Below are 15,555 nucleotides of genomic sequence, written 5' to 3' on the forward strand. Positions count from 1 at the left end.
ATTTAATTATTCGAGTGAGAGCAATGAACTGCAAATTGTTTCCCTTACACAATTAAGTCTAATTCTATTCTTAGGAAGTAACAAATAGTAAAATAGGCAAGTTAGTGCTAGTTACTGTACTAAACTCATACACCATTACAGTCAATAAAACATATTTTATGTTGGATTTAATTTGATTTTATTTATAATTATTTTAAACTAGTTTTATTTAATCTTTCTAATAGATATGTGATTTAGTTTGAATTCTGTTTTATAACGAATAAAAGAATTGATGAAGCAAATTGCTGTAAATGAATCCTTAATTCAATTCTCGGCTGCGACTAAGATAAATCTAGCAAAATTATTTTTTATAACTTGTTTTTTGTCTAGCGATTTGGTTAAATTCCAAGTTTGTTTTCCATAACGACAATAAAATCAAATACCGCGAAGTATCTTGTAGTCCATACTCCAGCATATACCGTATAGTACAAAAAGGTTACCATTTCATTTCTATCTTGTATTCCAATGAGCTTTCTATAGATTTATATAGAATTAGATGTAAACTATAAATCATTAAATCAAATTAATTTTAAACGTTACATTTAGTATACATTTGCCCTTAGTATTGTCTATCCATACTTATAGTATATATAGATTCACAAATACCGATTTCCAACATTCACTTCAAAATTTTACTATTTGCAATGTAAAAGTTCCATCTATTATTTTTTTATTCTTTATCTACGCATTATTCTTAATAAGTAAATAAATAATGTTATTCAAATATATAAAGAAAGTTAAATATAAAGGATTATTTAACCCTAATAATATTTTAAGGTGCCGTACGACCTGTACCTTTGTACTTTTCACCTTAAAGTAATAATTTCTAATCTGGTAACACTCTCGTGTCCACAATTATATGAAAAGGTTGACCCGCTTTTTTTGAAGCATTTGTATGGAGTCAATCTAGCTATTTAATGTAAGCTTATATATACATTACAAATTTACAGTGTTAACCTGTTTTTGTCTATGCATTTGTATGGAGAGAGTATATATGATTTAAGTATACTGTATCCATCATCCATCCATCCAAAGGTTGCCTGGAAGAGATCGCTTTTAGCGATAAGTTCGCCCATTGTTTTCTCATTGTGATTATTTTTTGTAATTATTTAATTTATGATAAGTTTACTATTGTAATCTTTTGGAGGAAACAATAAAGAGTAACTATCTGTATAGATACTGTTCCAGTCCTGCCTTGCACCAACCAGCAAGTAGGTATATGTATTATTTAGTTCATTCTTCCAAAGAATACTATTACTACTATTTAAGGCAAAAATTTCGACAAGTAAATACCTGTAGCACAACCTCCTGATACCTATTCAGTATAAGGTAATAAGGGAAAAAGGAAATTTTATAGAAATAAAAGTCTATTTTATTATGGATTTCAGCTAATATTTTATCACAGTATAAATCAATAGCGATAATCAACAACAGTTTGAGGTAAACAAGTTATAGGCCAACAATAAACTAATGACTACATCATTTATACTTATACTAGCAGTTGTTGTGAATCACAACATTGATGACACGTGAGACAATCAATTAGTTAAACGATGCATATGATCAACGTCTGGATCGAGTCCACGTCATCCAAACAATATTTATCTTACATTCTAAAAAAATAAATTGTAAAGAAAATAAAAAGCGTTAAGAGCACATATAGAAACAATCTTAAAAAAAGTTTTTCTCACTCTATTATGATACTGAATTATTTGTTGTGATGAACTAATGAACCGTTTGTATTCAAAACATCACTATTGCAAACACACCACTGATAATGGCAAATTTTAAAAAAGGAAACTCTGAACAGATAACACAATAAAATGCTGTCAAATTAATACTATCACTAATATATAAACTAATACTGTCAAAATAATCACCTATTGATTATCGTTAGGTGATTATTTTGACAGTAATTAAAAAATAAAATAGGAATAAATGCCACATTCCCCTGTTGGAGACATTTATTTCTTACTTTTTACAACTCACTTTTGTTTTTATACAAAATAAGAAGGTGCTTCCAGTAAATGCTAATGTCTATTTTATATGTTAAATTCTTATATATACCTATTTCAAAATGGCGCACTTACACACTGTACTAGTGCGGTGATAATTGTTGACATTTGCAACATAACTACACGGTCCAACCGAAGTCATTAGTAATATTAAAAATATACTGAGGCCATAGAAAAGTTACAAATAAATTTCAGCTTCCCATTTTGAAAAAAATCTATTAAAAATCAACATCAGAATAAGTATCATACGTATGGCCCCAAAAGGGTAAAATAAAATTTCAGAAAAATATAAAACACTAAACACGAATATGTTCAAAATTAAATTGAAAAGGCCATTGATTAACAAGTGTTATTATAACATCTATGAAATGACAAACATTAATATAATTGTACTTTGATATTTGATGTATTTTTCTAAATTATTTTATTATAGAATTGTATTAATTATTTCTTTGATAATCACTGATTACTTCATAAGAATTTGACGCTACTTGTATAATAATCGAAATGTCTCTGTAATTTCTACGCACGTATTACACAAACACTCCTGTAGAATTGAAATATTAATCCGCGTAAATAATGGGGCATGTAAACCCCTTATTTATAAAAAAAAACGTCAAATCTCTCATGAACCTATTTTAGTTTTTGAAATCATATTATTCTTTTACGCTGAGTTCTTAATTTGAAAAAAAAATGTCAAAATACTTCAAAGCTGAAATAGGTTTGTTTGTTATTCATATAAAATTTATCGATGCAGACATAGTTTCACGGGAAGCTCCCTCTTGATTTTTTTTTTGCTATTTCAACAAATGCACAAGTTGTAAAATGACAAATTAGATTAATATACTCTAACTAGTAAATTTATATACAAAGTGTACAATTATGTACATTATTATATCTATCGAGTACAGGTACCTAGAATTAACAAATGAGACATTTCATAGCACCAACATGCTATGAACAATTTAATCAGTCACAAAATATTTTATATGAAAAATATTTTATAAATTTATAAAAAAATAATTAGTTTTAACAACACTTAGTCTTATGTATGCTTTAGATTTTATTATTATTAATATATTATATGTTTAATATTTGTATTTGGCAAAGAAATACAAATATTAAAGAGGTCTGTAAACGATCAAGTTTCTAGAGTCAAACCTATACTTTTCACAATTTGTAGTGTAGAAACAGAACTATATCGTCTTTGTCGTTTCACAAACTCAATAAAGAGATGCACAAGTCAAGCTACTTGAGCGTGTACAGAGACCATAACAGTCGGTTCAAGCCGTGAACAATACATGTCATGGACAAGTGTAGTTAACTATTTGAGATACGTCAACATGTGGTCCTGTACAGTGTTCAAATATTAATATAATATCTACACATATTCTAAACAAAATAATGAATAAAAACTTTAACTCACTACTAATAGAAAGTAGGTAACGCTTAGCCCATTTTTAATAACAACAAAAAAAGAAAATCAAACAGCATCGATTAATTAAAAAAAAATTCTGAGTGATTAAAAAAATGTCGTTTGAAAAAGAATATAAATTTTATATATACATAAGATTTTTATGGCAAATATTGTCTCTGGATATCACAAAAGTTACGAAAAAAAAACACTAAATACGACCAATGCGTATTTCGGATACGTTCTATTCAACAATTAGGCGGACGAGCAGCGGACGGCGCGGTTGCGACTCCGCTCGTTACTTCCTTTCAAAGAGCTCAAAAACCGGGCGGCGGCCCCGAGTACGACCAGAACGGTGGCGGCGGGGGCCCCCAGCCCCGCAGCAGGGCCGGACCCGGCCGGGGCTCGGGCGGCGCCGGGTACGACGGCACGTACAGCGGCGCGTACGAGCATGGCGGCGCGGCGTACGGCGGCGGCAGCGGTGGCGGCGGCAGCAGCGGTGCAGCAACCGGGACGCTCGGCTTGAATTCGGGCGCCGCCACGTTCAGGGTGAGAGTGGAGGGCGCGCGGCCCAGCTTACTCAGCATGTACCAATGCGCCGCGGTCGTGTCGACGCTGCTCAGCAGCTGGAACGTGTCGCACTCGGCCGCCGTCAGCGTCACGACTCCCTTATCGGACGCCGCGGTTTTGGGCGGGGCCGGCCGCAGCCCATCCAGTTTCTGCGCTGACTGGGAATCGGACATCGAGATCAGTCTTCCGGTCGAGCTCGAACCGGCGCCAGTGCTGGCGATTTTGAGGATCGAGGACTGCGTGGCGGCGGGTGTGGCTGGAGGCGGCGCCGCCGGCAGTAGCGACAAGCGGTCGACGACAGCCACGGGCGGCGAGGCGGGCGGCGCCGGCGACGCGGGCGGCGACACGGGCGACGGCGAGGACGGCGGCGAGGGCGGTGGTGAGGGCGGCGGCGAGGGCGGCGGCGAGGGCGGCGGCGAGGACGGCGGCGAGAGGCCGGTGTAGACGTGGCGGCGGAAGTCGTCGACGTACTCGAGCGCGATGCCGTCGCGCAGGTAGCTGGCGATCTCCAGGAAGTTGGGCGTGGCGCCGGTCTCGAGCGCGCAGAAGCTCGGCCGCAGGTGGTGCTCGTGCGCCTGCAAGGATGGCCGGCGGTTACGGGCGCGGGTCGGTGGCCGGCCGCCTGGCGCGGCCTCGGTCCGCTGCGCACAGTTTATTGCCTATCTTACACGAGTCACGTGCTGACTGTTGACTATTGACCGCGACCGCGACCGCGACCGTGACCATCTACCGACGCGTGCTCGTCCGCCTAAGCGTTCCCAAAAGGGTAGTAAGAGCATCATGTATACGTGATACTTATACATACATATACCTACGCATGATGCATTACTGCACTTTCCATGCGATTTCGTGCGATCATGTCCCCACAATTGTATAACGTAAATAACAAAAGAATTTCATAACATTCTTGGGATAGATATAGATATAAACTTGGATGTACTTTCAGCACACAGTTCGAGGAATATTTATATATGTACCACGATGTCTGTACGTACATGGGAGATATGTAAGAAAAACCTACTGATCTTAATAATAACAATCTATATAAAAAAAAAAAACTATCTGTCTGACTGAGTTTGTTTCCGGTATCACGCGAAAACGACTGCACGAAATTAGATGCGGTTTGTTGTGTACCTGAATTTCTAATTTAAAAACTGCTGTCCTCGTATTTGTATCGTTAATTGATATGCTATCTAGAAGCAGTCGATTTAATTAATGCAATGCCGGTATAAAAGCACACAAGGCGAATGTGACAAAATATAACAAAATAAATCTATAGCCAATTTTACAAAATTGTTGAGGAAAAAATTAATTTAAAATTTGATGTTAGCCAGAAACAGCAGTCTTTTTTTTATTAAACTAATGTATTAAATATTGCTTTGTACAACCAAGTGGGGTTTTATTATGAATGCTCAAAACCAAACAATTTTACAGTTCAAAATATCCCGCAAACTGGCACTAAAAGCACTGACTAAACAACCTTCTTGACAAATGGCAAACAAAACCGTCTATGAAAATTTTCTCTCTAAGGAGATCATGAGATAGAATGAGATTGCAACATTTGATTTCTCGCTATAAAGGTTCCGTCGATGGAATCCTTTGTCACTTGCGCAGGGAGCCGGACAGAGCGTCACCTCAATTTTGAGGTGAAGACCGTCGGCCGGCTGGTCTTAATTTTAGTTGAAATTTAAACTAGCTCTTAACTTATTTTCTAGAGTTTATCTAGTTATTATGATATAATTTAGCACCATTCGAGCAATTTCGCTAATAGTTAAATGCAACATGATCGCGGCAAATTGAATTTTTGCTACTGTTTTAAATATTGGTAGCGTTGCTCAATAATCGTTAGATGTCAGCTACTAATATGTTAGTCTGCTATGTAATATCAAACTATTTCTGGTATATTAATAATCGAAAAGCGACTTCCTCGGACGCATTCGATTCACTGTGAAACTTAATAGTGTTCATATGCACAGGAAATGCAAATAAATTACGTAGATAATCGTATAATGTGTCCGCGGTACGCCGACATCGTCCGTCAACTGGAAAATTAGGTGTGGACGTTGAGCTTCCCGGCCAGGACGCGTCGGCGCTGCAGCAACCGGCTGCTGACAGTGAGCACGCTGCTCGCGGCGTCCGAGCCGCTCGAGGGCTCGGAGGGCGGCCGCGCAGCCGCCGGCGCTGTATGCAGCGCCCGCAGCCGAGCCAGCCGCAGCGACGTCGCGCTGCAGCCGCCACGGGCCGGCGGTGGCGGCGGCGTGCTGGGCTGGCGCTGAGCCCGCAGCCGCGCCAGCCGCAGCGACGGCGCCGGCGACGAGCCGCAGTCCCACGTGGGCAGGCGGCGCGGCGCGCGGCCCACCACTTCCGACGCGGACGCGGACACCTCGCTCGCGTCGTCCGCCGGCTCGGGCGCCGGCGACGACGCGCGCAGGCTCGACACGGCCGACACGAGCGAGCGCAGGTCGGGCGCGGCCGCCGGCGGCGAGAGGCCGGTACTCACCGCCAGCACGGAGTCCGAGCGCGGGTCGGCGTGGCCGTAGCGGACGAGCTCGTCGCCGATGCACACGTCCTCGTCGCCCCTCGTGTCCACCAGGAACAGCTCCAGGATGTCCTCCTGCGGAGCGAGCGCAGACGGTTAGCTGGGTGCGGCGAGGCGCGAGGCCGGGCGCGGCGGCGGCGGCGGCGGCGGCATCGGCGACGACGGCGGCGGCGGCGGCGGCGGCGACGGCATGCGCGGACGCACCTGGTGGTCGAGCGCGACGAGGTTGCCGACGAGCGGCACGTCGCGCACGCGCTGCAGGAAGGCGGCGGCGGCGGCGTGCGGCCAGCGGCGGCCGCCGGCGGGCCGCACGCCGGCCAGCCGCGCGCGCGCCGCCTGCGCCGGCAGCGCCGCCCAGCGCCGCAGCAGCGGCTTCAGCGCCGACACGCGCACGCTCTCCACCGTGCCGTAGTCCACGTGCCGCACCTGCCGCACCACGTGTACTCGTCATCCGCACACACACAAGAAATATAAACAAAACTATATACACCACGAGTTACATTCTATTTATGAGAAGAGACGTAAACCGTCTAAAAGTGGATCTCTAATCTAATTATAATTTGACATAAAGAATATTGTAGTTTGGAAAATGTTTGCACTTTATAATTGTAATATAATGTGGACTAAATACAGTTTAACATTTGCATACTTCTGCGGGGTGCTGCATGTTATGTGCCTGTATATGTAACTTCTTATTGTACCATGTAGCAAGCGAATCAATATGATTTCATTTGAATTCTCCTGTTACCTTTTTCCACCCATGGGTCAGTTCAATACATTGTTCACCGTTTATCATTATTTGCCATCATCTCAACATTCAGCCCCTTTCTATTTATGTTATGATATGGCAACGTAAATTACAACACGTTCCATGAACATAGAAATTGTATAAAATAACTTCCTAATATAAATATTCCATATTAGCACATATAAGTTAATATAAAAGAGGTACTGGTTAAGACCAGAGTACTCATTCAAGTAAATCTCAAGTCCACCAATTTCCTGCCATCAACAAGTGTGTTTTACTCTGTGCCAACCTCTCTCATTGTAACGTCATCATTCACGCAGTAAAACCATTTTTATCAAAGATCAATCCATGCTTATGATCATCCACATTCACACTGTTTGCAAGGAGATGAGAGTACATATGCTCCTTTTCTCCCCTGGAAAATAATGTTAAAGTCGCGAATATTTCACCGGCAAGCATTTCAATAGTATATATTGTACCTTAACAGTTTCGCTGTCTATAATTTTAACGATGATGGAGCGGTGCCAGTCGCGGTCGTACAGGCTGGTGCAGTACTGGCCCACCTGCGCCGCGCCCACCGCTAGGTGCCGGTCCTTGCCCTCCCCGGACGTGTAGTACTCCCTGCGACAACACATTCATATCTTTACTATTACATACTTGTTAACAAATGTAGCTCAATATTAAATATTACATTTCGCTGCTTCGAGTTTTGTCTATTAACATTATGACTTACGCACTGCATTATTTATTTATACTAATACAATCATCATCATCGTCATTTCAGCCATTACCCGTCCACTGCTGGACATAAGCCTTTTTTTTTATACAACTTAGAATGGCAAACAAGCTGACGGCCCACCTGATGGAAAGTGGTAACCATCACCTATAGACATGAGCAGTACCATGGACATAACAGAGTATACTGTTTCGCCCATAATACCCCCCATGTGTTACCATTCCTAAGGACTCAGGTGTTATTTCTCTGTAACCAGTAAATTCACGCCATATCCCACCCTTCAAACCGAAGCACAGTCATGCAAACACAACTGCTTCACGGTAGAAACACGAATGGGACAGAGACAGAGGCCCAAGCAATCGACTTTTGTACAAAGTCTCCCTCTGGTACAAAGCCTCCCCCATAGACTGTCATAAAGAAAGGTCCTGAGCCACCTGCATCCACTGACTGCCTGCATTGTACAATATTTGAGGTCGTCACTCCATCTAGTGGAGAGTTGTATGTACTACAATGTGTTTGCCCATCTGCATACTAATACAATAAAGTGTATAAACTTGTTTGTTCGAATGTGTTAATCCCTAAAACTACTGCGCAGCCAGTGGTTCATTAGATACATTAGATAGATAGATAGAGATGAGAATTAACAACCAATGAAAATAAAACTTGTCACTTACTTAACTATTATATATATATATATATATATATATATAATATAAGGCATCTATAAATGTTGTGAGCAAGTGTGGACTTATCTCTGACAGAGATCTCTTCCAATCAACCCAATACAAATATGTTAAATAGACTAACGTCATCTCGTCCATGAGGTTGTCGAGGGCCATGTTGTAGCGTTCACCGAGGCGCAGCACCCAGAAGTGCGAGGGCGAGTACACCTCGCCGACCACGAGCTCGACCATGGCGCCCGGCTCCAGCCCGCGCAGCGACACCGCCGGGATGCTCTCCAGGTAGTGCATGCAGTCCTCGGGGAACACGTCCGGGTCCTGGCCGGGGCGCGCTCACATGTACTCGTGGCGGATAAAACTAATCTCCAGTCTATAGCAACTTACACTATACGATTGTAATCTATACAAATTTATATCATTATCATTTCAGCCGTTAACTGTCCACTGCTGGACATAAGCCTTCCCCATAAGGGGAGTTTTGCCAGTAGATGCCATGCTTGGCAGGCAACCTCAGTTAAGCCTTTAGAAATGTTTTAAAAGGAACGAATAGACTGTCTGCTATTCAATCCTGCCTTAATTTTTTTAGAGAACACGCATTAAACAATATATCCAGATTTAAATTTCTTTTATTTCTGGTAATAGCTAGTAAATAATCATCCAGCTATTGTGTGGAAGGTTAAAAAAAAATAAAAATTATAGGTTCTTTACCTATATATTTTTATAACCATTAATTTCATATTAATCATATTGTGTAAATGTGTGAGGTGAGAGGACAATATAGAAAAACGAAACAAATATATAAATGTGCAGTGGAAAGAGAGAGAGAGAAATGACCATTAGTTACGCATACATAAGTGTTTTTTTTATACAACTTAGAATGGCAAACAAGCTGACGGTCCACCTGATGGAAAGTGGTAACTGTCGCCTATAGACATGAGCAGTACCATGGACATAACAGAGTATACTGTTTCGCCCATGATACCCCTCGTCCGTTGCCATTCCTGAGGACTCAGGTGTTATTCCTCTGTACCCAGTAAATTCACGCCATATCCCACCCTTCAAACCGAAACACAGCCATGCGAACACAACTGCTTCACGGTAGAAACACGAATGGGACAGAGGTACCCAAGCAATCGACTTTTGTACAAAGTCTCCCTCTGGTGTTTGTATACGAGTCTGAGTCGATACTAAGGGGCAGCAATAAGCAACAAGGATCGGGGGTTATGAGGGGTCGCTAGTGCGAGCGTAGGGGAATACATACGAAATCAATCCCGGGCAGCGCGTCATCTGGGTGTGGCGCGGCGGCGGGGCGGTAAGCGGCGCGGGCGGCGGGGCGCGGGCGGTGGCGGCGGCGGGTGGCGGCCGCGGGGGGCGGGCCGCGCCGCGCGTCCTGCAGCAGCCAGTCGCCCGCGTCGCCCGCCGCCGCGTGCACGCTCGGCTCCAGCGCGAACACCAGGCTCACGATGCTCGTATACCCGAACCGCGCGAAGTTCACCTCGCGCCCGTGCTTCTCCCTGCGTCGCAATCGTACCACACGTGCACATGTAGCCTCACAGACCAATATATACAACTGCATACTCATACTTTGCACTATAATCTACTACAAGTCTCTTCAAAATAAACATTTATGACGACACCCCTTATTGGCAATCAGCGTATTATAATATTTTTCATTTCTACTTATATAGACTGTAGTCTTCATATTCCATTAGATGAACCACCGACTTGCTATTTTTAAGTCTTTTTTTATACCACTAAGGTGGCAAACAAGCCCAATACAATACAGCCCGTTTGATGGGAAACAGTTACCCTGCAATTCCAGGGGCATTACGCGCGCGACCCTGAATAAACCTATTCACTCCTTTTTTAAGAACCCCACGCTGTAATCTATTGGAAAAACCTCGATAGAAAACTCATTCCATGACTTGAGCAAATTAAGTTTAAAAAAAAATCTGTTATATAATCATTTATAATTCAAAATTTCAATCAAAATGAACCATAATGCCTGGAACATAATCAGGGAAGAACACTACTAGTCTTATGTTACTTACCTGTACAACCTAATAAGATCTGTACACCAAACTCCATCCGGATAATCAGCTAACAAGTCTTGTATCTCTTGTTTCAATTCTTCAAACAGAGCTGCTTTCGAGGTCCTGCTACCTGCTTTATAATAATTTATTATTTCTAAAAAAAAAAAACAAATAACCAAGTAAAAATATATTTTTTTGTCTAGCTCTCAGTCATCTCAAATGAATAGATGCGGTAATAATCACTCAATCACATGAATTAACAAGTATTGAATTACTTCAAGAAAAAAAAAAAAACATTTTTATCCAAGTAAACTTACATATAATCATTTTTGAATAGTCATATATGCGCCCATTTGGAAATCAATTTCAGTCAAGAAGAAAGTTAAATTATATTAGAACAAGTATAACATGTAACTGGATACTATGTTTACTATTACATATATAAAAGAAAGCTTATAAACAGATTTAAAAAGGAACAATAGTTGTCCTCGAGCGGTGTTTCCCAACGTGAGGCCCACGCCCCACAGGGGGTAATTTGATAGTTAAGAGGGGGCAATTAAAAAATGGACTGGAAGCGATTTTAACCCTCTTCCTCGGGGCCATTTAAATGCAATGCTAGGAGTAGATATCGGTGCCAAATTTAACAAAAAAAAAAAAAAGTAAATTAAAAAAAAATGCTGTAAATACTCATTAAGTGTAATTCCGTTTACCGTTACCAAAATATCAACTAGGCGATTAGTTGTCAAGTAAAGTTTGTCGGGAAAAAATATATTTGGGGGCATAAAAACTTTAGAAATGTTCAAGTGGTGGGGCATGACGGTTGGCCAAAAAAGGTTGGGAAACACCTAGAGTCCTAGAGGCTACCATAAAATAGAATTGATGTGATTATTCTCATTATAACAAAAGGCAAAAACAAAGTTATTAAAACTCACTTGAGGACGTTTGCCGGCCTGAATCCTTTGACGATGTTTTATCACTTATTGTCTTATCTGTGTCTAACTCTTGGGAGCAGTACAATGGCATTCTTTTCTTTAAAAAGTTTTTCAGTGCACTCCTAGAACAACCATTTTGTTCAGGATTGTGATGCTTATCTTCTATTTGTAATCTATCAATGTCAGGTACTGATGTCTTACTGCTCTCCACTTTACTATGGACATCTACAGTTCCAGCCTCGTTGAATGTGCTACACTCTGCATTGAGCCTTTGATGCTGTTTAAATGACTTTACAATGTTATTTTCAATATGTGTTTGTTCTATAGGCTTTACAACAGCCTCTGGGACACTTCTTCTCTTGCCTTTGCTAAAATTACAAGAAAAACCACTATAAATTATACCTACACAATAATAATTCTCTGCATACTTCATCTATGCTGTTCTTTGAAGCTGTGCATAAACAATGCCAATGACAGACCTATTCATCAAATCAACATATCAGACTTTAACTGTCTATTGCTAAATATAGGTTTCCCTCTTTTTGCCAGTAGTTGCCACACTTGGCAGACAGATTGGCAACCGCAGTTAGGCTTTGGAGATGTTTTAATAGGAAAGTTGCTGCCCATCACCCGCCCCCGTTTAGTCGCCTCTTATGACACCCACGGGAAAGGAAGGGGTGGCCTATTCTCTGCCGGGACCACACAGACAGACCTATTATTCCACTACCTATTATTCAAATAAAATACCATATAAAATGAACATATTAATCATAAGTGAAGTCATTAAAATGATTTTAAGAAAAATGACAATTTGTTAATGTAATAACTTAGGTTTATTACATTAATTACTGTGATAAACCTAAGTTATTACATTAACAAATTGACATTTTTCTTAAAATCATTTTAATGATGGAGTCATGATTAATGTTCTAATGTTCTCCCTCATTAGGATACATCACTTACTAATCACACTTTAGTTATTCATAATGGCATTACATTAATGATTGCCTAATAATGAATATGTTCTGATGTTCTCCCTCATTAGGATATATCACTTACTAATCACAATTTTGTTATTCATAATTGCATTACATTAATGATTGTAGGCAATCATTAATGTATTCATATTCATTATTAGGATAATGAATATGTTCTGATGTTCTCCCTCATTAGGATACATCACTTACTAATCACTCTTTAGTTATTCATAATGGCATTACATTAATGATTGCCTAATAATGAATATGTCCTGATGTTCTCCCTCATTAGGATACACCACTTACTAATCACTCTTTAGTTATTCATAATGGCATTACATTAATGATTGCCTAATAATGAATATGTTTTGATATTCTCCCTCATCATAAGGGGTGTATTCACCACTTACTAATCTCTTTTTTTATATTTGTAATACATAAAACTATTTTTCTGGAACGCCAACTCTTGTGTCAGTACATAACAGTACTGTACAATATTTATAAGGCATTTTTATTTCCATATTTACTAAAAAATAAACAAAACTAATGAGAGAACTAGTAAAACTAGGTATTACTTGCTACACGCGAATAAGTGACTGTATCAAATAGGGTGATGTGAAATCTTGCAAATTTAATATTAAATATAACAAAAAAAATTTAAATAGATTTTTTAGATTTTTTTTATGGTAATAAAATATGCTTATGTTCCAAATTGAAGATAATAATGTAATGAATATATTGTTAATAATGAATATGTTAGACTCCAAATCAAAAACTGTAGTGGATGGACTCATTGACCTACAAATACTTATGTATTTATTATTATTGAAAAGCCTAATTAATCTATTATATACATTAGAACTATTTACTTACAACTTAACATTGTGTGAAGACTTCTGTTTCTGTACAAATTTATCAATGTGTTGTAATGTTTTGGGTACAATCAATGTCAATACAGGGTTGTCCACTGGCCCCTGGAACTAATAAGTTTATTTACACATAAAAATATTATATACATATTAGCCTCTTGCTTACTACTTTGTATGAACTGATTTCAGAATAAAAAAGGCTAATGAAATAAATAGATAGATATATAATTTAATTGCATCACTTCCAGCACAGCAAATAAAGTCAGATATTGGTACATACTTAAAAAAAGAAATAAAAGAATATATATACAAAAAAAAATTAAAATTCACTTCTAGTTATTAAATCAAAGTAAACTATAACACTATTTTTTATTAGATATCTTAGTCATTTTGCATAAGAGTATTTTAGTAAAAATATTACAATAAAATTAATTACAATACACTTAATATAACCATGTTTAATGCAAATATCTGACTCTGTTGAGGTGCCAAGAATTAGCAAACACACAAATTAACTTTCACATTTACAGTATGAACTTTTGCCAAATGACTTCGTCCAAATAACTGGAATATGTTGATTGATGGGCTTGATGGGATAAGTAATAAGTAGAATTTACTGGGTACAGAGGAATAACACCTGAGTCCTCAGGAATGGCAACGCATGGGGGGTATCATGGGCGAAACAGTGTACTCTGTTATGTCCATGGTACTATTCATGTCTATAGGCAACGGTCACCACTTTCCATCAGGTGGGCCGTCAGCTTGTTTGCCATTCTAAGTTGTATAAAAAAAAGCCTATATTCCTTCACCATCCCAAAATGTAAATGAATACCAAATTACATATTGATAGTAGTGACTATCAGTAAAGTTAAACCACTGAAGCATAAAAAAGTAGCAAACAAACTTAAATATTTTAAACATTAATAAGAATTTATAATTTATACAATTACAATAGTTTAAGTTCAATTGGAAGTATTTATATGCTTACCAAAAAACAATCACCACAACGCTCCTTAAGAAAAGTTAGTGCATCTTTATAGCCGTACTTGGCAAGTGGAATAGGTCCGCCCATCATATTTCGGTAATCACGCAACAGCGTCCGAACGTCCACCTCGCTGGGGCTCGACACCACCAGCGAACGCAACACCTTCTTTAAATCTGATATTTCAGAATCCATACTGCCAACAAAATAAATTAATTTAAATTATTTTGGTAATAAAATTTAGTTTCGATCTTCAAAACACAATAAACCGGCTTCCGACTGACGTTCACGTGGAAAATAAAGTCTATATAATTTTTATCATGTAATTTACTATATCAACGTACAATTAATGAGTAAATATGTAATTTACAACACCCTAACGGGGTTAATATTCAGGACAATTAATGATTTTAATAATATCTTTATAACCTCATGATGCATTCATAATCAATTTACACGAACCTGATTTTAATATAGGTTTTAAACTATATCCACATAATTTATATTGATTTAAAAATATTTTTTTCAGAATAATTGATAGCAAAATAAACTTAAAATCCGAATAAATTTTGAACAAACTTTGTTGAAAACAGGGAAACAATAAGTGACAAGTTGTTAACGCGAACTACGAAATAGAAATAAAATACAAACTACATCTGACAGATTATGTAGTACAAAACCAGTGTTGCCAGATAAAATAAATTGTTAAATTCGCCAAAAACTGGAGTAGTAGTGGATTGAAGTACAATTGTAATCGAAAATTGTAAGAAAGAATAAACTTTATTAATATTATTATTATTTAAATTTCTAGTAAATTCACATCTCCCCTCTTAAGGAGAGGAGATGGCAACTAACCACCGGCAGAAGCACAGTCGGCCGAGGGTCAGGGCCCCAGGGAGAGAAACCGGCGTACAATGCGGGCAGAATCTAAGAGCACCGCTTTCTGCATCTTTCCCGGGAGTGAGCCGCCTCGGAATCCCAACCGTCTGAGATGTTGTTCCAGACTGGTTGACATAAGACT

General features: G+C 39.2%; 1 protein-coding gene across 3 annotated transcripts; it reads right to left on the minus strand.

Moving 5' to 3' along the window:
* Nucleotides 1-1,409: 1,409 nt before the first annotated feature.
* On the minus strand, nucleotides 1,410-15,171 carry LOC113521772 (tudor domain-containing protein 5). 3 transcript variants are annotated; one of them, XM_052899876.1, is made up of 11 exons: nucleotides 14,997-15,171; nucleotides 14,541-14,730; nucleotides 13,557-13,663; nucleotides 11,707-12,074; nucleotides 10,793-10,904; nucleotides 10,003-10,255; nucleotides 8,869-9,059; nucleotides 7,805-7,946; nucleotides 6,782-7,003; nucleotides 6,539-6,652; nucleotides 1,410-4,613 (listed from the first exon to the last, which is right to left on the minus strand). In XM_052899876.1, exons 2-11 carry the CDS (start codon nucleotides 14,727-14,729, stop codon nucleotides 3,786-3,788), a joined length of 2,526 nt encoding a protein of 841 aa, XP_052755836.1. In that variant the 5' UTR covers nucleotide 14,730; nucleotides 14,997-15,171; the 3' UTR covers nucleotides 1,410-3,785. The 3 variants fall into 3 exon arrangements, with proteins under 3 accessions (XP_052755836.1, XP_052755835.1, XP_052755834.1); XM_052899875.1 differs by having other exon boundaries at nucleotides 10,793-10,907; XM_052899874.1 differs by having other exon boundaries at nucleotides 10,793-10,928.
* Between the last annotated feature and the right edge of the window lie 384 nt (nucleotides 15,172-15,555).

The sequence above is a fragment of the Galleria mellonella genome, unplaced genomic scaffold, assembly GCF_026898425.1.
Source record: "Galleria mellonella isolate WM207_F2 unplaced genomic scaffold, CSIRO_AGI_GalMel_v1 utg63, whole genome shotgun sequence".
NCBI classification, from domain to species: domain Eukaryota; kingdom Metazoa; phylum Arthropoda; class Insecta; order Lepidoptera; family Pyralidae; genus Galleria; species Galleria mellonella.

Coding starts and splice junctions, on each gene's coding strand:
- LOC113521772 (XM_052899874.1), bottom strand. CDS start 14,729: ATGGATTCTGAAATATCAGATTTAAAGAAGGTGTTGCGTTCGCTGGTG. Junction 9,060..10,002: donor CGCTGCCCGGGATTGATTTC/GTATGTATTCCC, acceptor CGCCCCGGCCAG/GACCCGGACGTGTTCCCCGA. Junction 6,653..6,781: donor TCGTCGCGCTCGACCACCAG/GTGCGTCCGCGC, acceptor CTCGCTCCGCAG/GAGGACATCCTGGAGCTGTT.